General features: G+C 39.1%; 2 protein-coding genes across 6 annotated transcripts in view; both read right to left on the reverse strand.

The window, feature by feature from the left end:
* LOC119767270 (one cut domain family member 2) overlaps positions 1-15591 on the reverse strand; it is a 58144-nt gene extending 42553 nt beyond the window's left edge. Inside the window, exons 1-2 of one of the 2 annotated variants that reach the window (XM_038255530.1) lie at positions 15512-15591; positions 14607-15396 (exon numbers count right to left, since the gene is read on the reverse strand). In XM_038255530.1, the coding sequence (XP_038111458.1) occupies positions 14607-14678 (72 nt within the window). In that variant the 5' untranslated portion in view covers positions 14679-15396; positions 15512-15591. Of the gene's footprint in view, positions 1-8252; positions 8767-14606; positions 15397-15511 lie in introns of those variants that run through there. The other variant, XM_038255532.1, reaches the window with a different exon arrangement.
* Positions 15592-23599: 8008 nt separating this feature from the next.
* The window catches only part of LOC6053907 (protein bark beetle), a 47288-nt gene continuing 43154 nt past the window's right edge, over positions 23600-27733 (reverse strand). For 2 of the 4 annotated variants that reach the window (XM_038255526.1, XM_038255527.1), the window contains exons 7-11: positions 27598-27723; positions 27282-27305; positions 26693-27161; positions 26408-26629; positions 23600-25752 (exon numbers count right to left, since the gene is read on the reverse strand). In XM_038255526.1, coding sequence (XP_038111454.1) covers positions 24652-25752; positions 26408-26629; positions 26693-27161; positions 27282-27305; positions 27598-27723 — 1942 coding nt within the window. In that variant the 3' untranslated portion in view covers positions 23600-24651. Of the gene's footprint in view, positions 25753-26290; positions 26308-26407; positions 26630-26692; positions 27162-27281; positions 27306-27597; positions 27724-27733 lie in introns of all 4 variants that reach the window. The other 2 variants (XM_038255529.1, XM_038255528.1) reach the window with 2 other exon arrangements.

Genomic DNA, 27733 nt, shown 5'->3' on the forward strand with positions numbered 1-27733 from the left:
TAAATGATAGAGCCAAACTTTTTGAAGCAATCGGTTCGTATACTATCGCTTAACAAACGCTCCAAGTTTCAACTAACTTGGTTACACCACGGCTACGTCATGACTGTCATCCACATACAAAGCGAGTGAAGTCAAAATCGAACCGAGATCGAACCAAGTTTTTAGCGCGGGGCGTTTAAAAAAGTCGTATACGCATCGGACATAAATTATAAAAATAAAAACATTTTGCAGTTTTTTTTCTTTAGAAAATTTAATGTTTAATCTCAAATGTGAACTAGGGAATCAGCATGTAATTCCATCGAGAACTTAATGTTGGCAAATAAGCACATTGGTGTTCAGTTACAGCCTAGGTTACAGCTAATTTAAAGCATTTTCGACCGATATTAAGTATTCTAAAAGTGTAATTCATGTTAATACACCGGACAGGAAGGATCACACTATTTTTATGTTGTTTCAAGGAAACTAAAGCTGTTCAGATTTTTAGTTTAGTTCAGTGTGCTGTGATGTATTGCTTGAATGGCAAAATAGATATTTGTTTTATTGATCCAATAATTGATAAATTTACGTAATACTCGAATTATCTCGCATATACATGCAAAAAAGTTAAAACCGATGTGAAAACTAAAAAAAATAATAATTTTGGAAAAAAATGCATGTAGTTATTTCATACGACTTTTTCAAAAACCATACGTAAACAATATTGACAGCACTTCTGGCGGGGACTTCAGGAAACTGCATGCGTGTCAGATCCCTGGGTTACACCAGTTAAAAGATACAGTAAATAATGCAAACAAAAATCTGAAAAGCACGTGTTACAAGTGTGTTTCGAAAGTAAAATTGTACTACGTGTCACAAGTGTGCACAGAATTCCCATACAAACTAAAATAAGCTCAAATCAATGGTTTAATCGACTTAATCAGTATATTTTTATAAACAAAAGGTTGCATTGCCTTTAGAAAGTATATGTGTACATAAATTTGTGAAAAACAAGAAAAATTTTCCACATTTTCCAACAACATGTATGACGTGTCACAAGTGTGCACAATCATTTCTAATCTAATCTAATCTAATCTAACACAAACGCAGCCAGTCCGATGAAAGCATGCTGGAAAGTCTTGTGATTAGATTACGCCACAAGCACTTTTCTTGTCATTATTAATAATTGCAGTACATCCGAGAACACCCGAAAATGTAATGCAAAAATTAAAGCGGCCAGCCCTACTACGTTGTGTTTACCGCAGAGAGGATTCTGAGAACGGATCACATTTCACAGAATCTACAGGGGAGGAAGGATGCGTGGACATACCGTACCAAACGCTCCAGTTTACAGTTTCATATGTGTTTTGTATAATGTGTTCAGTGTAAAATATAGTGTGATTATATAATCAATTGAATATAATAATGCAATATAATGATCATTTAATAAAATCCCTTCACCTATTTATAATAACCGCGCACCCAAGCACACAAACAGCGACACAAAAGAAATGAAAATGAGCATGCAAAAACAAGACAGCGCGTCCCCGTGGCCAGCGCACTAATGATGCCATTATTCAATTATAATAACCGCGCACCCAAGCACACAAACAGCGACACAAAAGAAATGAAAATGAGCATGCAAAAACAAGACAGCGCGTCCCCGTGGCCAGCGCACTAATCTCACAAGTGTGCACAATCATTTTGATGATAAATTGGTCTATGTCACAAGTGTGTATTGAGATATCCGGGAAACGGAAGCGAATTTCCAAAATCGGATTAAAGCATCTTGTAGTGTTTGCTAAGTATAGCAAAACGTCATCATTAACTCATTTTCGACCAAAATAGTCTATGTCACAAGATAGCACACAGCTGACGAAATGCAAAAAACACATACAATTACGTTGTTTATAAACTAACTTGTAAACAATTCATCATGAGTTAAAATGTGAAATGTAAAACTGTAATGGATACTTACAAAGCTTCCAATATTATCACTTTAAATCTTGAAAATAAGTGATAGGCAAGGGGTTCCCACAGCTAATGCATTTTAATGGATCCATTCTCAAATTGAAAAAAAGGATCTCTTGAAAATTAAATTCGGCCAGTGTTTGCGCTAGCAAAGTAACTACTTCCAGAGCTAAATTGCAACCAGATGCACCGGTAAGCATTGTTCCGATTTCACCGGTAAACTTCGAACCACCCACTCACCTAGTCAACTCTGGCCAACTCCATCGCATAAACCCCGACGGAAAAGCCTTTGTTTGACGTTGTTGGTGCGTGCGTGCACACGATACGGTGGTTGTGTTAGGAACTCGCGCGCACACACACAGGACCTACCTGGGCCCGTGTGCAGGATTAATAGACCCGTGACACGCGCGTTGGAGGCCTGCGTTCAACAACCCCCCCGCCCCCCTCCCCCTGTGTTTGTGCATTGTAGGCTGCTACTTTCCGTAACAAAGGATTGCATGATGAAAAATGATTTTCTCGAAAAATAATACCATTCCGCGCTTGTTTAACTGTTGATTTTCCATCGATGTCAAGAATTACTCGATGGCGTGGTCCGGACAACCTCCGGTACTCGTTGAATAATTCTTGCGATCCAGGTCTGCAGCGAGGTAAAAACAAACCTGATCACTTTGGCCTTTAAACACTCCTCGTCGTCGTCGCTGACGACGTTCCTGGAGGTCTCCCAGGGCCAAGATTGTAGAGACCACCACCGCCAACTACTCCAGGTTCCAGAAATGGTGCAGCAAGTTTGTAAATCCTGCTGCTCGATTGTCTGACTGTCTTGACACAGCACAATTCAGACGAACGTGTAAAAGTGTATTATGTTACTCACCATATTTATTTTCCATTTAATTTCCAGTTTATCTTTCCATCAAACGCACGTACAAACACACACACACACTTACAATGAATGGCTGTACAAGAACCAGTTTCCATTGCTTGTTTTCCCACTTCAATCCGGCGTTCGGAACCGCCAAGACACAATGCCTCATGAGATGTCTCAGATAAGTATTGAGATTTTTTTAATAAATCCATGTTATTCCTTGAAGATATTTTTCCATATCGTATCAAATTAATTTTTCAAAAATGTAAAAAACATTAAATGACACAAATTGAACCGTCTATAAGCCGAGGCTCACTGTAGCCAGCCGATAAGAAAATGGAAAGCAGAAGAAGAATAAACGATTCTGAACTCCATAACCAGAGCCAGTAACAACAACTGCGCGAGTGCTGGGCTTGCATAATTTGAAAATTGTTATACGACGACGACGACGAGTGAGAAATTGGAGGAGAACCAAAGAACCAGAAAAACTGGTACATTAACGGAGAGGGGTTTCCTCCAAGATGAGGGGGCCCAGAGCACTGGAAACTGCACTTACAAACCTCACACGCGTGGTGAACTTTTATGGCTCAAGTGAATGTAGTAAGCTCACCAGGCCAGGGAGGGGGAGGGGGGGGGGGGTAATTGTCAGTAGGGTTGGGAAGGAGGGTCAAGGTTACAATAACTGTGCGTAGGTGGATCTGGCGTGGTGCTGGAGAGAGACTGACAAAACTGGACGTCTAAACAATGATGCTAGAGATAATTTTCAAGTTTGACTTTTTTGTGTAATGATTTTTTGAAAAATGTCAAAATCAAAATCAAACCATCCACATTAACGACCCCCGGGTCTTTTGTGGTCTCTATTGCAAGTTTCTGCTCGAACCTAGGAGTCCGAAGGCTTGAATGGAGAGAGCACCCAAACCTCTTTCTACTCCAAGGAACCTTCCACCCCAGTGTTTGAACTGACGACCTTTGGATTGCGAGTCCAACCGCTGCCAGCGATTCCACCGGAGTAGGCTTGGTTTGGTGTGTTGTTTGTACTTATGGCATGGAGACGACTCCTACACCTGGAATGACTTAACGGCCTAACAACCAAGGCCGGGACCGACATTTTACTTCCTCATCCGATGGAAGGTTGGAGCAGATAGGAATCGAACCCAGAATCATCCGCTTACAAAGCGGACAGCGTAACCATTCGGCCACGCACTGCCACTTTTGAAAAATGTGGTTTTTGCGAAAATCGACCATAATAGCAATTTTTCGGACCACCCTAACATGGCGTAGGTCACCCTTATGGCCACACAAAAATACGGGTCTTATTATGCCAAAGAACCCCCAGAAAATTTTGAGCCAGATCGGACAACTATTTTTTTCAAATCATACTGTTCTCGTGGCAGTTTCGAGTAGGAATCTCGCAATCGAGAACGCCAAGGCAATGCTGTAGAGGGAATAATTTGATTTTTTTGACTGTTTTCGTGGGGAATTGCTTGAAATACGATTCATTTGATAATTTAAATGGAAATAAAAGGAAAATACGAAAAACAAACTAATTCATTAAAAAATGTGGTTTCTTTAAGTTTAACTTAGACTCCGAAATATTTTTCAAAATAAAACTTCAATCAAATTTAAATTCACAATTTTTTAAACCGTTATTATGAAAAAAGTCCAACAATTCCCCAGATGGATTTTGATTTACGCCTGAACTTCCTACACAATAAAAAAACACCCATCTGGACCAAATTTGAGCACTATTGGTGAAGTGTCACAACATGATGCTCCAAATTAAATGCTGTAAATTCAGACTGTTTATCGATACCTGAAACAAACTTTGCTTTTATGAAATTCATTTTGATCAAGAAACATCAATATTCCAGAGGAATGGTACAAATTACATAAAAAGACTCAGACTAATCGAAAAAATAAAAAATCTTGATAGATAGATGTTGATCTAGAATCAACACTATCTATCAAGCAGGACATATAAATTATATCCATATTTAGCGAAACACCACAACAATAAAAAGTCCATTAAAAAAATGCCGTATATTTATCAATAAAAAGTAATAGAATTACTTAAAAAATCTTCAAATATATCATACATAAGAATACTCAAATGAAAAAAAAGACTTTTAAATTGTTTGAGGAAAGAGGTCCAAATGATTAAACCACATGTTTGAAAGTAATTATTTTTTTCTGATTAAAATGTTATTTCAAGATTTGCGCCAATTCAAAAATTTCCAAAAAAAAAACAATGGCAAAAAATATTTCTGATTAAAACATTCATGAAAATAAATTTGTACAGCTAATTGTGAAAAAAATACAACTAATTGTCAACAGAGTTTTTTTTGTATTTTTATCAAATAGGGCACTTTTAGACTGTTAGCCATAGTAAAAGATAGTAAAAGGTAAAAAAATCATAAATAATAAATAATTTCGTACATTCATTAAATTTTGCAATTTTTTGGCAGTTAAATTATGGCGTTAAATTTTCCCGGAATCCCGGGAAATTTTCGAAACGGTAATAAAACATATATTTTCATATTATTTGTTATGTTTTACAACCTTAAAATCATAGAATCAACGAATGACCAAGAAGTTTAAAGCTGCCAAAAACAATTGAACTAACAAAAACAACAAAAGAAATGTTTTTTTTTTGTTGTGCTTTGGATTTTAAATGCACCACAATCTCTAATCTATTATGATTCAAATTAAATAAGTCTTCTGTTTTTATTTTTATATGTATCTACAAAAGCTTAAAAACAAAAAAACGACAACAAATAAAATAATACTAGTTAATGTAAAATTTCAGATAAGTTTTGGCTTTCATTTTAAATATAAAAATATTATACAAGCTATCCTTAATCATTAATAATTAAAAATGATTTTATTTCTTGAATTTTAAATTATGAATATACGTTAATAATACCCTGTCATTTCGAAAAAATAAATAAAACAATAAACATAATAGCGCTATGCATTTTGCGCATCTGTAAACTGAAATTTGAACATTTTTTTCCAGATGCCCATATATGCTGAACAAAAATTTTAATGCTATCTTGATTTTCATACGAAGATGGCGTTTGCGCATGGTGCACGCTCGGAATGTCAAATTCGCGCAGTGGTACCAACATTAGAAAAAAGTTGTGTATGTCAAGCGATGGCACACTTTTTATTTAATGTTGGTACCACTGCGTGATTTTGACATTTCGGGCGTACACCATTCAACCCTGCAAAGTTAGAAAAAACACAAAATTTTAAAATGAAAACAAAATGTTCTAAATTTAAAAAATTATACTCTGGGTAATTGCAGATTCGAAAAGAACATCAAATTTCCCTTTAAATGACATGTCCCAAAAAACATTACAGTCAAATAACGAAAACTGGCAGAAATTTTAAAACAAATTTTGTATATTTTTTTTCAATGAAAATTTTTTTTTTTCGGAATTTTGAGTAAGCCATTAAATTGGGCGTCCATTTTTACATAAAAATCCCTTCGACATCAAATTTCCATATCATCACCATTCCAGACTGCCAATTATTGAAAAACACGTATTTTTTTTTTCAAATTTGCAATAACGGAAGGGGTCGTACCACTCTTCCGTCATGAGATATCGAAAAAGGACCTCGGATTCGTGATCAGGGACAAAAGTTACCCCTCATGACAAAGTTTTACGCAAATCGAAGAGGGATCGGGGCAACTGCTGTGTGAGTTAAGAGCCGGTTCATCAAAAAGAGCGAACGAACCATGGCCTACAAGAAAAGAGCCGGGGTTCTTTTTAAAACTCGGGTCTTTTGAAAGAATCGTTCCAAGATGGAACAATTTTTGAACCTGTTATAAATATAATTAATTGAATTCCCGGCAAATTGTACAGTTATTTTTTTTTCGAGAATTGGAATAGGAAATCAGTTAATAGTAGATGTAAGAAAAGTTCTGAAAAAAGAAAACAAAAATAACACAAACAATTTTTGATTTGCGCTAAAACGCAGGATCAAAAAAGAAAACTTTTGAGATGTAACTAAGCAAGAGAAAACATATTTGGCAGTGCTTCTTCGAGATAAAACCATCTGATTTTTTTTTGCAAAAATTATGCCACCTTTTGTTTTTTTTTTTGGTCGAGAAATATTTTTCCGATAAGATCAGAATTTTTCCTTGATTAAATATTAAGAAGGAAAGAAGAGTATTCAGGAACTATGAAGATCAGAGTTGCTGAAGTATAATTCCAAAAAGGAAAAGAAATTGGAAATTTTTTAGCTTTTTTGGGTTTTATACTGAAACTGATTTATTCGATTGAATAGTGAGAGAAAATTTATTAATATTATTTACATCACATTAATTTTAAGAAAAGCTTTCTGGTTGCACAAATTGCACAAATAATTGGAACATTACCACTTCAAATTCACCCAAAAACCCAACTATTACTTCCTGGCCCCGTCGACATTGGCAGTATCGATCACCCAACTCGGGAGGAAGGTCGTGCAAAAAATACGTCCGTACACATTCTTGGCGCAGGCTCCGAATCAGCTGGCCCTTTTCAAAGGCTAAATGAAAGATTCCAGCCAGACACGAAGCATCGTATGAGTGGAGTAGTTTCACAGTGTGGTGAAATTTTCCATGAAGTGATTTTGGGACTTTCCATGGAAAAAATAAAATTTTCTGATGTAAGAAGCGTTGAGGTGCCAGTGCGACGACGGTGCCCCGAAACATGTTCGGCATTTTTCACACCACGTCCTCGCCGTATCCTTGACAGCGAAAAGTGCCAAGAATCGGGAAAAGGACGAAACGTGGCCGCGGGCGGGACAACACGAGCCCTGTCGCTGCGCACGGTCCCACCCCACTACCGCATGACATGTCGAAGTCCTGAATATCCTGGCCAGCCAGCAGCATCCAGCAGCGGAGCGTGACCGATTGTAAAAATTCGATTTTCTCAAGACGACGACGCGTTGAACTTCTGAAGCTCGCAGGTCGTGAGTACGCGAGCAGCAGCGGCGTCGCGTAAATCGGAAAAATATGAACGACTCTCCGTACCGTACTACACTACTCGGGGTTGGTTGGGCTGGCTGGTGCTAGTAGTAGTATTACTACTACTCGTGGCAGGATTCTTTTCTGAAAGAATCCTCGCCAACGACGATGACGACGAGAGGAGCGAAATTTTCCTCGACGATGCGCGCTCTCTTGAACGCTTTCGTGTGTTCTGTACGGCAGCGTCTTCAGATTCTTTCTTCTGCGGAAGGTTTTCTTACTCGCTGCCGAAGGATCCTTATGAACTGCTGCTGCCCAGCAGTGTCGGTTCTTTCTTGCTCACTCTCCGCCGTTTTACGCTGGGTTGGGTGGGTTGGCACTTTTCAAGGGCATCACTCTTACATCGCCCGGTTATGGCACCATTTTCCAGGTTATTACTACGGCACAGCGGACTCTGCTGTGGGAGAAAACGTGAACGGAACTTACGGTTGGGAACAGTCCCGGCATGGTTCTGCTTGCTCGCTTTTGGCCTTTTCCTGGGTTGATCCTTTACGAAATTTTCACAGCTCTGAATGTCACCTTCCGCGTACACACACACTTACTCTCACACTCGCACGTCTAGCGGAACGGATTCTACGGGTGAGGATTGCGGAATGTCACACCTCCTAACACCTATCGCTACGCAAAAAAAGACACTACAGTCCTGTGCTCCAGTCTCCAGGTTCTCTGCTCTGCTGCTTCCTGCTATCGGGAACGGGTTTTTACAGTCGTCGTCGTCGGTTCGGGGACATCCTCCAAGCAAAAATCAGGAAGTGAGGACGTCTACACCGAATAGGAACTTGATTTTTTTTTGCACACAATGTCTGCTGCTAGGAAGAAGGACCCTTCCACTACACCATCTCTCTTGTCCCGGGGTCACTCCAGCAGGTTCTTCGCACTGACTGCTGCTTTTGCTTCTGCCGATGTTCTTGGCCCGAGTACTGCCGCAAACTGTCTGACAGTGCTGCTCAGGTTCTGCCTGGCACGACTCGCTAGGTTTTCGCCCTTTCGGAGAGTCGTCGTCGTCGTCGTTCCTTTCAGAAAACAGCCATGTACAACTCCACGCTACTCCTTGCCAGCCGCTCCTCTCCACCTCAAACTTCTCACGAGGACCGTCTCTCGAAGCTCTCGACGCGCGCTACGAGAGTGTACCCCGAAAATTCTCCAGAAAATTTCTACGCGAATGTCAAAGCAAGGAGGAAATCGTACCGACACACCGTGAGTAGCGACTGCCACCACCATGTGTATACAGCTGTGTACAACTCAACCCGCACCCCCACCCTGAAACCCCTCCCCGCTCTCATGTTAAGGAGTCTCGACGGCTTTTACTACAAACGTAGACTTGGGAGCAGCCGTCGTTGTTGTTGTTGTTGTTGTTGTCTTTGGCGGAGCTTTAGCGAGCAAAGCTCGCTCGCTCTCTTTACACACTCTTTACGCCCACCCCCACCAACACCCAAAGTTTCCGGCTTCATTCTGAACTTCGTGGGCTCCCCAACTGCTCCGTTGGGTGGTGGTGGTGGTGCGCGCGGACATGCGAGTTAGAGTCTTCTACTCCATGAGGAGTTGCTACACCGATAGCTGGCAATCATTTATTCACACCACACTCACAAACACAGGCAAAGAAAGCAGTTTTTGGTGAGCACCCTCTGCGAAAGAAAGAGTCCTTGCGGTATATTTGGAGGCCGGTGTACGAAAAGGATGGTTGGGGTGGTTCTGAGAATTATTGTTTGAAAATTATATGTAGAATAACATACCAACATACCAACTTCGGATAGTCTAATTATTTAAAAAAAAATCGAATTGGTCAAATCCGATCAAAGTTTTCAAAGTTCATGTCGCCACCGAAGTCCAGGACTTTTTACCAGCACTTCGGATTTTGTATTCTGGGTTATCATAGAAGATAAGACATTGCAAATGTTTGGCCACATAAACTTCACCTTCGAGTATCAACGGGTAAATGATGACCGATTTTGCTCATATTTGACCCAGAGTCCTAAAATACCTCAAGAAACAATATTCAGCCTGTAGAGCGAGGTTTCGAAAAATAGTCTCATATCTGGACACCCTAACAGCCATCTGAAGCACTCGTTTTTAATTTTTTTCAATTTTTACAGCTTCCGGGAATAGTCCTGAAATAAACTGCTTATACAGCAATTCCCCACGAAAACAGCATGGAAAAAAACAAAAGTGCTCGGATCGGGCTCAAAATTTTTCTGGGGGTTCCCTGGCCGAAATAATTAGACCCGTATATTTTTGTTTGGCCATTAGGATGACCTACGCCGTGTTAGGGTGGTCTGAAAAATTGCCATTTTCGTCGATTTTTGCAAAAACCACTTTTTTCGAAAAATCATAACTCCTCGCCATTTCAACCGATTTCAATTGTCTTATACGCAAATGAAAGGTGATAAGTTGGCCTTTTAATGAAAAATAGTAAGAAGATTCAAAAATCTAGCCTAACATATGAAAAGGGCGTATGAAACTTTGAAATGCCGTTTTGACGGTGTCTGGATCAAAGAGCCTATGTCTGGAAATATTTTTATCTGATTCCCCGGACATTTTTACATAACATACTGAAAAATGGGAGGAGTTCATTTTTTTTTTGAAAATAAAATCCGATAACTTTAAAATTTCAGCGATGACCTATAGATGTTTGGGTACCAAAATTATTAAAATTAAAAGACGCAACTTTTGGTACCCAGACATGTATAGGTCATCGCTGAAATTTTAAAGATATCGCAGTTTTAGTGAAAAAAGTTGATTTTTTGCCAATATCGTCAATCTCCGGTTTTTGCGCGCAGCGCGTCCAAAACACGGATTTTATTTTCAAAAAATCATATCTCGGAATCCTGTTAATGAACTTCTCCCATTTTTTGGTATGTTATGTAAAAATGTCCGGGGAATCCGATAAAAATATTTCCAGACATAGGCTCTTTGGTCCAGACACCGTCAAAACGGCATTTTAAAGTTTCATACGCCCTTTTCATATGTTAGGCTAGATTTTTGAAATTTCTCACTATTTTTTCATTAAAAGGCCAACTTATCACCTTTCATTTGCGTATAAGACAATTGAAATCGGTTGAAATGGCGAGGAGTTATGATTTTTCGAAAAAAGTGGTTTTTGCTCAAATCGACGATAATGGCCATTTTTCAGAACACCCTAACACGGCGTAGGTCATCTTAATGGCCAAACAAAAAAATACGGGTCTAATTATTTCGGCCAGGGAACCCCCAGAAAAATGTTGAGCCCGATCCGAGCACTTTTGTTTTTTTCCATGCTGTTTTCGTAGGGAATTGCTGTATATATACAGCAATTCCATTTGAAAAGAGCCTAAACCGAAAAAAAGTTCTCCGATCGGCTCAAAATTTTTCTGGGGATTCCATAATTAGACCCGTATTTTTTTGTTTGGCCGTTAGGGTGACCGACATCGCCAATTGTCGAAATGTTATGTGAAATTTTCTGAGGAATCAGATAAAAATATTTTCAGACGTTGGCTCTTTGGTCCAGACACGCTCAAAACGCCATTTGAAGTTTTCATAAGACTTTTTCATATGTTAAGCTAGATTTTTGAAACTTCTTACTATCTTTCTCAAATAGCCAAACTAATCGCCTTTCTTTAGCGTCCAACACAGCTAAAATCGGTTGTAATTACGCGGAGATATTATTTTTTGAAAAAAATGATTTTGCAAAAAATGACGAAAATTGCCATTTTTCGAACCACCATAGCACGGTGTAACTAACCCTAATGGCTAAACAAAAAAATACGGATCTAATTATTTTGGCCAAGAAGCCCCCAGGAAAATTTTGAGCCCGATCGGAGAACTTTTTTTCGGTTTAGGCTCTTTTCAAATGAAATTGCTGTATATTTATCTAGTGACAATGACAATTTTTTATGTTATTTCTTATCCTATTCCTTATCCTTTAAGAATGAAGTAACAAACAGCCAGTTCAGACTTGTATATCAACCAAATTAAACCACGGCAGTAAAATTTTTGAATAATCTTATTCTTATTTTTTCATTATTAGGTTGCTGCAAATATTTTTTGAAGTTTATGTCGATGCTGTATGCATCTCGTTTCAAAATTTGATTTTTTCAGCGTCCGTCGTAATTATCCAACTTGGTTAACCTCGCTGAATAAATGTACGACTCATGCTAAAGAATATTCTTTTTGCCACTTGTTTCATTAACTACTATTTTGGGTCAATGAACTCGATTTGTATTTTAAGAAAATAAGATTACTAAAAGTGAAAACAAACTAGTTATCCTGAACTATAAGGAAATAAATTTTCAATAATAAATCTGGCGTTTTTTTTTTTGAAAGGTCCAATAAACCAAATTTTTAGTTTTTGATTTTTGGGTGTTTTTTAATACCCCTTGGGGGTTTCAAAAACACCTAAACAGCAAAAACTGGAAATTTGGTTTATTGGACCTTTTCAAAAAAAAAAAACTCTGGAAATGAATGTCTGTGATATCACCTAAATAAAAAAATAACTTTAGAAATAATGTAAAAATATCCAAAAATAAATAAATAGAAGACTGATTAGAAAAAATTAAAGTTTCCACCCAAGTACCTTTTTTCCAAAGACAGATCAACGAAAAACTTGCAGTACCAACTGCCAGCCTCCCAACTTGTTCGGTGCTGTCAGTTTCGGTATCGCGTGTAAACTCGCGTGTCATACAGCAACACTGTTCAGTTCGTTCCGGGAGGCCATCGCCACCCACACCACCCACCTTCTCAGCACCCCCCCTAGCCAGTGAAGCCCTAGCCGACGGAACGATTCTAAGCATACAGAAGCTGGTTCAACGATTGTAAACGTAAAGAGTCGCGCGTACTTACAAATACTAGAACGTACGTACCGCGTTGCCTAGCAAATTATGTCACAATGTTGGTTTGGTGTCGTACTTGAATCGCGTGAACGTGAATGATTTACTAGTTGAATTAAATAATTGAGAAGAACATAAGATTACATTTAAAAATAATAATTAAAAAAAAATGTTAAATTTCACCCTTCTGGGTTAGAGTTAATTCGAAAAGTATATTAAATTTCCCATAAAATGACATGTTCCATTAATTTATACAGTTGAGTAACGGAAAATGGCTGAGGTTTAAAAACGTTTTTAGTGTTTTTATCGACGAAAACAAAGTTTTTTTTTGGAATTCTGAGTACGCCATCAAATCGGGCGTCCAATTTTACATAAAAGTCCATTTGACACCCATATTCCATCTCATCACCATTTCAGGCTGCAAATTATTGAAAAACATCTAATTTTTCGCATGTTCAAAAATTTGAGGGGTCGTTCCACCCTTCCGTCACGAGATATCAAAAATGGACCTCGAATTCGTTATCAGGAACAAAAATTACCCCTTAGGACCAGCGATGGAATAATCATCATCAATAGAAAATTATGGACGTTCATCAAGGGAAAAAATCCGAAGGGAGCATGGCTCTCCTCTCTCGCGCACGAAAGATCGGTAGAAGGAATCTAAAAAAATCATCATCTTGATTATTCGGTGGAACAAATTATTTACTACTACACTTGCAAGTGTAACGTCACACGTCGAAAAACGACCTGTCATATTTTGTTGATGGGCAATGTGTGTAAACATAGTGAAATAAATATTTGTAAGTGGTGCTAACAAGAATATTCACAAAAAATCATCAGCAGATTGATTTTCTTGAAGAATTTCAGGAGCGATTTTCTTTTGCGTGATTTGAGTCCTGTCTCTTTCGTGGGTGAAGAAAGTTCGCTAACGAAATTGTTTTTTTTTTTTGCGATTATTCCATCCCAATTAAATCCCATTGTAGTCATATTGGAGTGATTGATTGTTTTAGTATCTAATGCATTTTTTGACTATTCAAAATCACTCAAGAGCACTTTTGAGATCATATTTTAGTCCAAAAACCTGTAAAAAGACTACGTAACAATCCTAACTCGATTATCCGATGATTCGAGTATCTGAAGTTAGATGTTTCCTAGGACTTTGGACAATCTAGTCTAGACAGTATCTGCGTAAAATAAGGGATTTTTTAAGACAATCATCTATTCTTTTCTATAACTAAGATAACATTTTGATAGAGCTAGTTCGTGTCCATGTTGCACAGAGATTCAAACTTTGATCAGTTTGGCGTGCCGTTCTTATCACGAATCCTGTAAACTCTTTCAAAATGTGATCGAAGATTTGGAAGCTTCAAATAAGATTTAGTGCTTGACTTATTCTAAGAACTTAAAAACCAACAACAAAATCTAAAAAATTTTGCACCGAAATTGCAAATTCCGAAACAGTCAGTCCCAGTCATCTGTTTGTGGATTGGGGAAGTCAATCGTTTCGTTTCACATGTATTCGTTCCAACCAGCAATTTGTGCATGTCTGCGCAGCAGGGTGGCGAAACTCACCCAGCCTCACTAGCCTCGCGGTAGAACCGACAATAATTCCACAGCATAACACAGCACCGTTCAGTTTACGCGCTGTTGGTCGGCTTTCGAAAGGGGGGAATTGGAATTGCACACTGTCTGTTTTACTTTTTTGCCTTCTTTCTTTCTCTTTTTTCATTACTTAACCAAGTCTCGAACGCGTGTGTGTGTTTGCTGTCGGTTTTGTGATGTAGGCTGGCAGACAGCAAATTTCTCTCCGATTTATAGCCACTGCAACTGTGTGTGCGCGCAAATTATGCGAGATTTTTTTTTGGTTCGAAAGAGAAAAAAATAAAAATGGCGACCTCACTTTTACGAGCTTTATGAGTTTTCCAGGGTTTGGAAAAGGTCGTGCTGCTGTGGGGATTTCCTCCTTGAAGACACTTACCTTCTCGTTGTTGACTGGATGTTCATCGTTGATTGATTGTGTGCGAAGTTTGTGCGTTAGATACTTGAGCATAGTTACTGCTGCTAAGGTAGACTGGATTGTTTTTGCTCCCACCTCCACTACCACCCCCTATAGCACCGGCGGTACTCCCGATTCTTCCTCTACTATCAATGCGTTATCACAATCACACACTGCCGCCGTCAAAACACACACCCACGCGCACAGGACGTGACTAAAGAGACTCTCGGAAGACTCGACACAAGGTATAGGCCGAACAAAGAAAACCGAACCAAGGATTAAAGTCCTACGGAACACAACCGGTAATCTACGCTAGCCTACGGTCACCTGAACCTGGACACCTTCTTCGTCCCGAACTAAAACAACAACAAAGACGCAAACTGACTGCCTCTGCTGTGTGTATGTGCGTAAGTGTGACGGTGTGTGTGTTTTCGGTGCAATAAAATTTTATCGATTTTTCATTTTCATGCACTTTTCACCGCGGCGCTGCTAGGTCAAATCGTGCAAGAATTTTTCCTTCTCACGTCCACCGACGAACCACTCGCGGGTGCCCTTTGCATGCACAAGACAGGATCGAACTTGTTCAAACCAGTTCACGAGGTCACGACGACGCGTTCTGTGCCTGCTACTCGATGCGATTTTCAGCACACAGTTCCGATGAAGTGGTCCCGTCAAAACACAGACACTCGAGCCTCTTTCTTGGCAATGGCTCTTCCCTGTCCAAGCGACCTGGCTACACGGACCCGCTGAAGAACGTACAGCGCCAATCAAGCTGGAAGATGGCAAGGATTAACTCAGGAAACGTCCACAACGGTGCGGAAATCCATTCAAGAAATGCAGAATTTACTGGTACAGACGAAACGGAAAGTTTGCACTCATGCCCTTACACACAGTCCACAACTCCACATGCAAGTCCTGCCTGACACAATTCACTTGACGACACTCCTCCGACTGACTGCTTCTTCTGCACTTGTATGTCGCACAGCATCAGTATGTAGCCAAGAGGAAAAACTCACAGCATCATACCATCATCATCCCAGAGCATCAACATCAACAACCCCAGCATCGCACACCAACACAACCTCAACCAGAATGCACTCCCTCTCTCGAGCTCACTCACAGCTGAGCAGCAGCCACGTTGTTCAGCACACCGCTTGGACGACGTTCTGATCTATGCTGTGTGCGCGTTGATCGAAATCGAATCTACGAGAGCACGCGAGACCCGCGACTTGTACTGCTCGACACTCGGTACGTATCTGAACGCGGACGGATCGAATGAGTGATGGTTTTGTTTCGTTGGTACAAGGTAGAAGAAGTGAACCCCGCTGGCAAGAAGTGAACGAAAAGAGTGTGTAGAAGTGATTGATTCTTTTTTGTTTTGTTTGCTTTCAGGTTTGGAAGTGAAGAATTCACACAGCAGGGCTGTGGAAAGTTTAGGTACCGTCAGATTCATAAGCCGGCTACGAAATTATGGGGAAGGTTTTGAGGATTTAGAGACTCCGACTCTGACTCGGCCTTTCAGAATTTTCTGACTTCGACTCCGACTCCTTAAAAGTATCAATACATAGATAAAGCCAAATAAATATAATTAATTTTCATTTTGCCCATAAAATTCAAGTCGATTTTTAAACAAACCGCATCACAAAATGCTTTGCACTTTAAAACAGTAATTATAGTTTAAAAATGCTGAATTTCAATAAATTTATGAATTATTTGTTTGTCTTTAAGTTTCACGCCTTTTATCATTTATGGTATACCAGTCAAAAATTTAAAATAAGACTTAAGAGTGTACATCAAGCAAGGAAGTTGTAGTCTTCTTATTCCAAAATTATCAGACTGTTACAATCTAATGGTAAAAATAATCACATTTTGTTGTAAACTCTAGGAGATGAATCAAAAGTTATATCAATTGTTCTCGTAGTTTTGAAGATACTAAAATGTGTGTAACAAAAGCTCTTGACAATTTGCACCGTTCAAGAATATTTTTGAATCAAATATTTAAAATAATTATTTTATGTTTTTTTTCTTTCTTTTGTGTTACAATCTACATTCGTTGTTAAGTACACTTAATCATAATTTTATCCACACCACCACTATTTTACGTAGAGAGAAACGTATTTTTGCCTTCCTCACCTCAATGAGGAAAGGCTATAAAATCACTCGAAAAATGAACTTCTTTATTCGACCTCGTAGACCCACCTTCACGTGTACCTATCGACTCAGAATCAAATTCTGAGCAAATGTCTGTGCGTGTGTCTGGATGTGAGTCCGTGCACCGAAAAATATGCACACGATTATCTCCGGACTGGCTTAACCGATTTGGACCGTTTTGGTCTCATTCGATCCGTCTTGGGGTCCCACAAGACCCTTGTTAATATTATGAAGTTTAGTGAAGCACTTCAAAAGTTATGCTAAAAAACGATTTTAGCTAAATTTCTGAAGATTGTAAAAAGGGTGGTTTTTGTAAGAAACCCCGTCATGCTACATATTGTTAGAAAGGTATTTGAAAGACCTTTTCAATGCATACAAAAGATTGAAGATCTGACAACCCCATCAAAAGTTATGAGCACTTAAGTGTTATTTATACACTTTTTTGAGGCCGGATTTCGAATATTTTGATGATAAAGCTGTCCGGATCTATCATGCAATCCATCGTTGGATAGGTAATCAAAATACCTTTCCAATAAGCCCAAGAGATTGAGGATCTGACAACCCTATCAAAAGTTATAAGTACTTTAGTGTTTTATATACACTTTTTTTAGGCCGGATCTCAGATATTTTGATAAAAATAAGTGTTACACTTACAGTTTACACTTTTTTGAGGCTGTGTAGGGTATTCACTTTTATGAATGCGAGGAAGGCATCAACCACCTAAAGGTGGATTAAGTAACGTTTTTGTGTGTAACTAAAATCAGATAAAAAAATGTTTAAAGACTACATCTCATTCTACAGTTCAGAGCTCCCCAACAAAGTTTCACTTGCTGTGGAGTTGTAATCACACGCACACTATCTCAACCTTGGAAGCTTTTACTCCCCCAGGAAACTAAAGGCAAGCATAAAAGCTTTCTTGACAAGAAACGCAGGCACATCCTCTCGCAGAACGTGCATCGTATGTATCGTGGAGCTACCAAAAGCTCTAGCTTTAACATTGTGTGGGTTGTTGGGCTGATTTGAGAGCGTAAGCTCATCGCATTGCAAGTGTAGAGACGGCTTGTTGTAGTGCCAGCAGCAGCCGGGCGGCGTAAACGTACAGTGGGTTGAATGAAAACATCGGCGGCGACTACTACAACATGAGCACGGAGAATGACTCTCGCGCTTTTGCCATAGCTATGTGGTGTCGAAGCTGTAGTACAACTACTACCGTAACACACTTGGTTTACAAAGTTTCTTTCGCCCTTTTTCTCTCTCTCTCTCTCTACGTATCTTATCTTCATTGATGCTAGGACAAGTTGTGAGGAAAAGTGTGGTTATTTTTGATAAAATAAATAGTTATATACTAACTCATTTAAAATATGGATGAATATTGATAACTTTCGTAGAATTCAGTTTTTTAAGGGACTTTGACCTTGACTTTTGAAAATAACCGACCGAACTACGTAGCTTAGTGGTAACGCTTCCGCCTCGTAAGCGGTAGATCGGGGTTCCAAACCCGGCTCGGACCAACACAAAAAAGCAAAGCAATCCACCCCGGGTCTTTTGTGGGCTCTGTTGAAAGTTTTTCTAGGCGTCCGAAGGTTATGTGTGGTGAGTCACCAAAACCTCTTTTACGCAAATGGACCGACGTTTTACTTCCCCATCCGATAGAAGGCCAGGAGGATAAGGCGGGAATCGAACCCGCGCCCCATAGCAACTAAGGGATCGGCAGCCGAAGCCGCTAACCACCGCGCCACGAGGCCCGGACCAACACAACTGGTGACCTTTTCCTAAATCATGACAACATTATGTTAGGAAATAGCCACTGAATCCGCTTTGTAAATGCGGCCCTGATAATCTTCATGGGTTATGGGCAAAATTTACTAATGGAAATGCCTTTAAAAATAAGGTGACCCATTTTTTGTGATTTAAGACAACTTCATCTTAATATTTGTTTTTAAGTTTGATGTCAAAACCATTAAACAACAACATTCCTACAATTTTAACTTATCAACAAACAAGTAGAAAAACATAAAATATGTTCTAATAAAATTGTATTGCTTTTGTAAACCGTATTCTAAAATTATAAAGTTAAACACCCAAAATTCAGAGTCGAGAGAATCGTTCCCTCAAAATTAATTGAGGGTTCAAAACCAAAATCGGAAGGATAATACTACCAACTCACACCATGTCTGGAGTTTTTTTTTTTTTTAAAGTTCCAATAAATTAAATTTCCAGTTTTTGCTTTTTAGGTGTTTTTGAAACCGCCTGGAGTCAGGGGTATTAAAAAACACCCAAAAAGTTAAAACTGAAAATTTGGTTTATTGAACCTTTAAAAAAAACCAAAGATGAGTTCATTCGTAAATTGATACAATAAATCTCCGACAAGTGTCATACATCGACCATGCTATGGTGGCCACGGCATTTAAGTCATTGGGTTAGTCTGTCTAAGGTCTCTGGTTCGATTCCCGTAGTCGACACCTTTGTTTTTTTTTTGTTTTGACTGATGAACTTTTTTGCAGATGAACCTCAAAGGAATAATTTTCTCGCTAATCTCGAGCTGTGTTCTCTGTGTCCGTGAACGGTATACCATTATTCTCTCGACTCGAGGCCATTATTCTCTTGGACGTGCGCTGCCCAGTTTTGGGTGTATAACCTTTGAAAAATTACTCTTATTCGTTGTCGTTAGTTCATTTGTAAAAAATCGTGATTAAATCACGTCATCTTCAAATTTTAGATTGTATTTCTTAAAATTGCGATAACTCACGATTATTCATTTCTATTGGGTAATTATCTACCAACTCACACGAAATCGGGAAAAGTTGCCCCGAACCCCCTTCGATTTGCGTGAAACTTTGTCCTGAGGGGTAACTTTTGTCCTTGATCACGAATCCGAAGTCCGTTTTTTGATAGATTGATAGAGGAGTGGTACGACCCCTTTCACTTTTGAACATGCGAAAAACGCGGTGTTTTTCAATAATTTGCAGCATGAAACGGCATGAAATGCCCGATTTGATGGCGTACTCAAAATTTTGAAAAAAAAGTATTTTTCATCGAAAAAACACTAAAAAAGTTTTTAAGATACTGCCATATTCCGTTAGTCAACAGTAAATTTTTTTGAACATGTCATTTTAAGGGAAATTTAATGTACTTTTAGAATTTGCGTGAACCCAGAATGGCCATTTTTTCATTTAGAACAAAAATTTTCATTTAAAATTTTCGGGTTTTTTCTAGATTTGGAGTGTGATTATGTTCTACAAAGTTTTAGAGAAGACAATTACAAAAATTTTGGTTTATAAACATAAGAACACCACGAGTAATCGCGATTTTACAGGAAAAAAAAAGTTTGGAAAAAGTTGATCGTGGTTGATCATGGACGTTCATGGTCACCCGCGACTCCTTACGTTTAACATTAGAACACCCAAAACTGGCAGCGCTAGTCCGAGAGAATGATGGTCTCGAGTCGAGAGAATAGTGGTACCATTCACGGACGCAGAGAACACAGCTCGAGATGGGCGATAGAACTATTCTCTCGAGGTTCATTTGCAAAAAAAGTTCATCCGTCAAACAAAAAACCAAAAGTGTCGACAACGGGAATCGAACCAGAGACCTTTGACAAACCAATCCAATGACTTAGCTGCCTCGGCCACTACAGCTTTGTGACTAAGGAGAAGTCAGAAGTCGATGTATGACACTTGTTGGAGATTTATTGATTCAACTAACGAATGAACTCATTTGTTATCATGGTGTGAGTTGGTACCATTATTCTATCGATTTTGGCACTGAGCCCTCAATAAATTTTGAGAGAACGATTATCTCGATTCTGAATTTTGGGTGAAGCAAAACCCTTATGTTTATATATCATTTTTTTTTGTAATTTTCTGCTCTACAACAAGAACATTGTTAAACTTTAAAAAATGACTCTGCAAAGTTAGGAAAAACACAAAATATTTAAATGAATAATTTTGTTCTAAATGAAAAAATATGAAAGGGGTCGGACCACCCCTCTGTCACGAGATATCAAAAAACGGATTCGTGATCAGGGACAAAAGTTACCCTTTAGGACAATGTTTCACGCAAATCGAAGAGGGGTTGGGGCAACTGCTGTGTGAGTTGGCAGAGAATTACCCTAATATTGTTTTTGTAACTATCTGCTATGCAACTTTATACAACATTTTTAAACTGTAAGAAATAATCAAAAAAACCATTATTTTTCATTATTTTATGATTTATTATAGTAGATATGAAACCAAAATTTTGAAATAATCATCATTACAGACTACATATTATCCTAAAATCGGCACTGTAAATGACTCTATTGAAAAAAATCATTTTGCTTACACTTTTTTAATACTGCTTATGCTTTTTTGTTTTAGTTTAGTAAAACTTTTAACTTCGCAAGTCGAGCTAATAAAATCAGATTGTTTACTAAACACAAATTTGCCCTGTTTACTATTCCCCAAGTGAATGGTAAATTGACTTTGAATGGGCAATCACGTCCAAAGTAAACCAGCATGAACTCCCGATAATTAGCTATCGCGCCAGCAAACGCGTTTTTGTACATGCTCAAAATATTTACGCCAGCAGTTTACACAGTCCCAAATTGTACACATGTACAGTGTACACACACGCACACACACACACACATGTTGCTCACTACTTTGCACAACAACGTCCAATTTGTGTACGCAAATTCACTCTCCACTTTTCCGCTTGTTTCTTACCCATTCACACTTTATTCCAGTTTTGGTGTTCTACAGAGCTCTGTGTTTTTTTCTTCAGTTTCTCGCGCGTTGCTTTTCGGGTGCTGCTATATTCTTAGCCGATTTCGGGTGATATTCACACACACAACACATGGGGCCAAACACAAGCGAAATGTTTTTAAAATAACCTCTAAAAACTTGCCTAGCAAGATTTGAGAAGACAACAATTCTGGTGGCGAGCGGCATAAACAGCAATGTGTACATGGAGAGTTTGCTGATTGCTGTTTTCAGTACTGTTTAGCATTTTATACTGTCGATTTAAAGAATCGTTTTTTTTAATGGCTGTTTGGGAAAATATTTAGATATACAATCAAAAAGTACAAACAATCTGATGAAAGCTGGTTATGAACATTGCAGGTCAAGTCAAACGTTTTTCAAAGTTTATATAGTTTTGAAAAATGGCTTGAGATTAGATTTTTTAAATGTAACTTATCTCGAGTTAGTAGTTAGTTACCAATGGGTCTTAAGAGTCATTTATTAAAAAAAAACATTTTCGATTGGTTCTCGAACAATTTACGAAAATCATTGAAATTTAGATTTGCTTTAAAGAGTCGGAGGCCGTGATGGCTGTTACAGTGTTACGGCCTATTGCACTCTTACGCGGCATATATTTGTAACGGTGTAACACTAGGTTAAATAGTTAGAATACATCTTTTTTTATGCTATCTGATTTTTAAGGGAAATCATTTAAAAATAGTTGAAAACATTTTAAATTAAGGCCAATGCAAATTTTATTTTAAATTAGACCGTTGCCAAAAAAATTTGAAGTTTATGTCCCTCGGCAAAGTCGAGGCCCGCGGGGGACAAAAAAAATTACAAAGTTTCAACATTTGGATAAAAAGTGGTTTAAAATGCATTTTAAACGCGCTCAGTTGTTTTCCAATCATTAGTTTAAAAAATATCGAGGTATTGACGCAATTTCTTTTTTTTTTGCGAAAAAAAACTTTTCGTCGAACTTTACATTGGTATTTATTTCATGAAAATTTAAAATGTTTTCAATGGAGTTCAAACATGGTAAATATGATTATGAATGCAGAAAAATGCATTTTAACTGGGTTTCAGCTGATTAAACTAATTTTTCCTAAAAAAATGTTTAACCAATGATTATTCAGGCCGACGTTGAAAGGGGGGGGGGCGAAATGAACTTTGCAAAATATTTGCAAAATATGATTTGCCTTAAAAACCAGAAAACAAAGTAAATAAACATTTGTTTTGTTTGTCTTAGGTTTGATTAAGCCGATGCAAATATTAAAAAAAGTTTTTGTCCCATGACGTTGACCGGAGTCAAGAACATAGAGAAGTTTGCTGAAAATTTAAATTTGCATTGGAAAAAAAAAACTTGAAGAATTTATTGTCAACTATTTCAACATATTATAAAGCGTTTATTTTAATATTTTTTTTTATCAAACAGGGCACTTTATAACATTTAATGAATTTTGGTTAAGCCTGCAGATCTAAAAAAGACAAAGGTTCAAGAAAAAAAAAATCAATGATATATTACCAATTTTTGGTAGAAGCATAACTTTAAAAATGTATTAAGCGTTTTGTGATACTCTCTGCTTAACAATTTTGCAAATTTGTTTTTTTAATTTTATATTGAGGCAAAATATTAAATAAATAAAAAAAAATCATATTTTTCACACAAAATATCTCATTTTTTCAACACAGTAACCTTTTTGAGTCTTTTACTCGTCCCGATATTCAAAATATTTGAAATAATTTTAAAAATATAAACTAAAAACTAAAACCTATAATATGTTCTTACAAAAATAATTATAGCAAATTAATTGACAGAAGCAGGATAGACTGTTTGTTCACATTTGGTCTTTGACCCATTTACATTATTTTGCTTGAATTATTATTTGTTTTGCCTTAATTCAGCACTAGTAGCAAAGTTGTTGCATATAGCACCATGGATTCTGATTTAAAGATCAGATTTGACACAATCGATACTGTTCAAATCTAATCGTGAGCAACCGCGATTCGCGAGTGCAGGGAAGGATTCTGATTGAGCACTAATGTTCAACTTTAAGACTTGCTCTGAGTATTTCTTTCAATTCCCAATAACACACGAAAAGGTAACATCAACTTGTTTATTTTTCATCTCGTTCAACCGGTTTCAATAATAATACATTTTGTTAAACCTAATAATTTGCACAAATTTTCGTCTTGAACAACGTGAAAATTCGTCAAATTTGACTCGTAAAACTAAATACACAAATAAATGGACGGTACAAAAGTTTTCAACACAGACTACGAAAAAATATTATCTTGCAGGGGGGGCTCCCACAGCATTGAATTGCATTCGGATTGACGAAGCCCGCGCGCTATCAAGAATGCAATGGAAAATACCACGATCCTTCCCCGTTTCAACAACTATCGCTGTGTACTATAACAGATAATACCTAATCCAAACACCGCTCGATCTGTTTAGACAAACATAATCCACCGCCTAGTCGCTGCGTATTGTATTACAACTCGAGTCAGTGGGGGGTGGGGCGCGCGCTTAGGGCCGCGATCACCGATAGTGATCGTGGTCCCGCGACGTCTTGTTTGTGCTGTTGTGTGTAAATTTCATTGACCTGCTTCGCGCGATTGTAAACCTTACTCTGCGCTATAGATAGTTACTGTTATCGCCTTCATAATGTGTTGTTTACGACGCTCTGATCTGATCTGTTGTTTTTCCGCGCTCCCTTCACTGACTGAAATCGATCGTGACGATGATTTGTTTTGCTTTGTAAATAAATCTTACTGATAGCTGATTGATTGTTAAAGTTTCTATTATTCTAGTGTATCACGAGACTTTAATAATTTTGCATTTTTCTAGTTGTTTCAATTATGTACACATATAATGTAAAGTGGTAAGACACTTTCGTTCAACTAATGCACTTAGTACGGATTTGACTCCCGTTTCCGGTTAAACTTTATCGTTTGAGCTAACATTAAAAGCACATGCTCAGTACGTACCACGCGTTGATGCTTTCGTGCAAGCTCGCGCGCGGCGAGCTTTCGCCCGGAAAGCTCTCCTACTCTATTTCGTCGATGCCCCTAACGCTAGGATGTAACAATACAAATACTCGAATTGTTCATGACTATTTCTAGAAAAATCTAATTTTCGTCCACTTTATCTCTTACATAGCAGTCTCGAGTGGTTGCGAATAGCTGCGGCTGTCCGAGCTCAGCATCGTCGCCATCGGAGGCAGCGCCTCGTCAAAGTTGGTCTCGAGCAGGGCTTCCGACCGGGAGCGAGCATAGTTTGGCTTCTGGGGTGAGATGGGTTTTTGCTGGTGCTGCTGCTGCTCCTCGCTGGCCGCTTCGTACAGGGTCTTTGGTCTTCGACTGCCGTTGCTGTCGACGCGGGGTGGCGGAACGATGCTTTCCCGCTCGCGACCCGGCGTGGCGTACTTTTTGACGGCCCTCATGTACGAATCCGGCCGTCGGATTTCGCGCGCATCGATGCTGGGCGTTACCGGTGGATCCGGTCTTCGAATTGACGGCTGCTGGTACTCGTGGGGAGCGCTAAAGTTGAGTCGATCAATCTTCTGATCGTATGGCAGTGTGCTCGCGCTAAGCTGTGATGTGTTGTTGTGATTGGTGCCGCTGGAAGACCTCTGGTCCATGGGAACCGGATGGAAGCTACTGTGGCCGTTGCTCGGCGGCAGTGGTGCGTACTCCGGCAGACGATTCTTCAACTCGTTCAAAAACGAAAGGTTGTCTCCCCTCACTCGCATTGGCAGCGTGCTCGAATTCCCATAGAAATCCGACCCAGCATCTTCATTCTCAACCGTGTGATGTATTATTGGAGTATCCTCGTTAATCGCGGTACTTATCGAGTTGTTCCGCGTCACTCCCGAGTACGTCGTCGAATTGTCCCGGAATCCTTCATTCCTAAACGCCAACTCGAACGCCGTGCTGCCACCGTGCGAACTGTAATCCGGCAGGCCGTAGACCTTCGTTTTCGTTGGACTATTTCCGTTGGAATTCTGCACATAATCAGTTCCTCCATTGGAGGTTGGTCCCTCGCTGTATCCCAGCTGACTCTTGAGCTGATCCGCGTATTCATTGCTGTAAGACTGTTGCTGCTGCTGCTGTTGGTCGTACGCGTCGTAGTTGGTCTCCGAACTGAGCACGCTCTTGTCCACCGACTCGATCGACCCGTTCGATGGCATCTTCTTGTAGTCGGTGGTACCGGTTGTGACTGACTTCAGCGTGTCCGTTGAACGGGAAACGACCTGGTATATTGTAAAGAGAAAAGGTTAGTTAAGTTTGAAGCTAGCATTTACAGCCATGTTGTAAAACGTTCGGTGATAACCATAAAGGTTATTGATTAAGGTTTTTGTTCTCGGCGATAGTCATATTTTTAATAAAACTTGCCAATCCAACTTTGGATTAAGATTTTGGCACACCCCCATTCCAAAATGTACCAGAAAAACAAATAATTAGAAATTTAGTTGTTACATATCACAAAAATGTACTGAAAATAACACGAAAATAACCACTTTTCGTATTGAAACAACAACAACATAAAACCCAGTTGATTCATTTGTAATTACAAGATCAAAATTTGTTAAATTCAGGGAAATTTTCTGTTGTTGGCCTCTGTTATTTCAACATCTAATCAGACCTACTCAATAACAATAATCATGCATATTGTTATTGAGATTCCATGCCCGTCTGTTGATGATGATGTGCCATTTGTAACGAAATTTCGAAAATCAGCCTTGAAATTTCAATTATTCTAATAAGCGACGAAATTAGTGCATTTGCTACCTTTAAAAATCCGTGGGCTTGAATTTTGTGTGCAGCAAAATAGAAAACAAATGTGTAAGGTTTAGATAACTGTGCAGTGCACGCATTCCTCTTACTAATCCCTCTTCAAATACTTACAAAATTCCTCCTCCGAATCGAACCCTGCGGATCGATGCTGTTCAAGCTGCGCATACTCTGCCGGATGCTGTTGCGTCGCTGCAGCCGTTGCGTTTGCCGGTACCGCGACTTGCACACCCAACACACGCAGATCAGCAGCAGCAGCAGGAACACCAGAAGCAGCGCGCTCACCATGGCCCACGTGACAGTGTCCGCGCGCCAGTACAGGGGGTCAATTTGGACCTACGATTTGAGTTTTTTTTTGTTATTGTTTGTATGAAAAAGAAGGGATCTTTAATGACATACCTTGGGATCAATTTCACACAAAAACGCATGCCGTTCGTTGCAGTCTTCGACCTCGACGTTGCGGTAAATGAACGACGTACAGCGGTCGATAAAGTTCGGATCCTGCACCCAAACCTTCTCCGTTGAACGGAGGTAGCGCGACTGCTGCTCCAGGAACAGCCACAACGGCGTCGAATCTCCGTGGATGAACGGCAGTGAGGCGTTGTCCGATCGGCAAAAGTCCCGGGCCTCCCGGAAGCTCATTGGAGCGCCCACGTACATGTAGCAGGTATCGATCAGCAGGGTCCATCCTGGGGGACACTTTCCGTCCAGTACGGTAAGGTTGTTCATGTGAAGTGGGAGGTACTGAACCTCGAGCAGCTGGGGGTCGTCGAAGCGATCCCGGATTCGCGAGCCAACGGCAAGCGTTTCGTTGTAGCTCCAGTAGTTGTGCTTGGCGTCAATTTTCGTCTTCCAAACGTCGAGGGTGCTAAATTGAGAATCATTAAGATATTAAAATGCGAACAGCGAACCGAGATCACAACATTCTACATTCATGTATTACAGAATAACTACTAAATATAAAAGAGAGAGAATCATCTACACCTACCTATTCCAAAACTGGAATTCAAATCTGCTTGCACATCAGGGTAGGATGATGTCATGCAGAAGAGTTAGTTGAGATATATGCAAAAAGAAGAAACAAAGCATGCAAATTTTGAATGGATCGATCGGAATCTCTTGTTATACGATCTTTATACATAATTACAGAATAGCTAGAACTAGAATAAGTCCGGAACGGAGTGATTTGCTTGTACCGATTAGTATCTTACCTCGTTGAGTATTTCTTCAATACACTGATTTACAATTTGAATTAGTGCTACTTACTAACTAAATCAACATGCACCTAGAAAGTGTTTACTTACATTGAACGATTCACAGTTATCATTTCGTAGTCATTCTCAGGATTGGCAAAGATGTTGTCCACGTAATGCTGTCCGGCAGTTCCAGCCACAATAGTGGCTCGTCCACTCCAATCCGTCGCAACATTGCTAAAACGAG

Source organism: Culex quinquefasciatus, chromosome 2 (assembly GCF_015732765.1).
Source record: "Culex quinquefasciatus strain JHB chromosome 2, VPISU_Cqui_1.0_pri_paternal, whole genome shotgun sequence".
Taxonomy (NCBI): domain Eukaryota; kingdom Metazoa; phylum Arthropoda; class Insecta; order Diptera; family Culicidae; genus Culex; species Culex quinquefasciatus.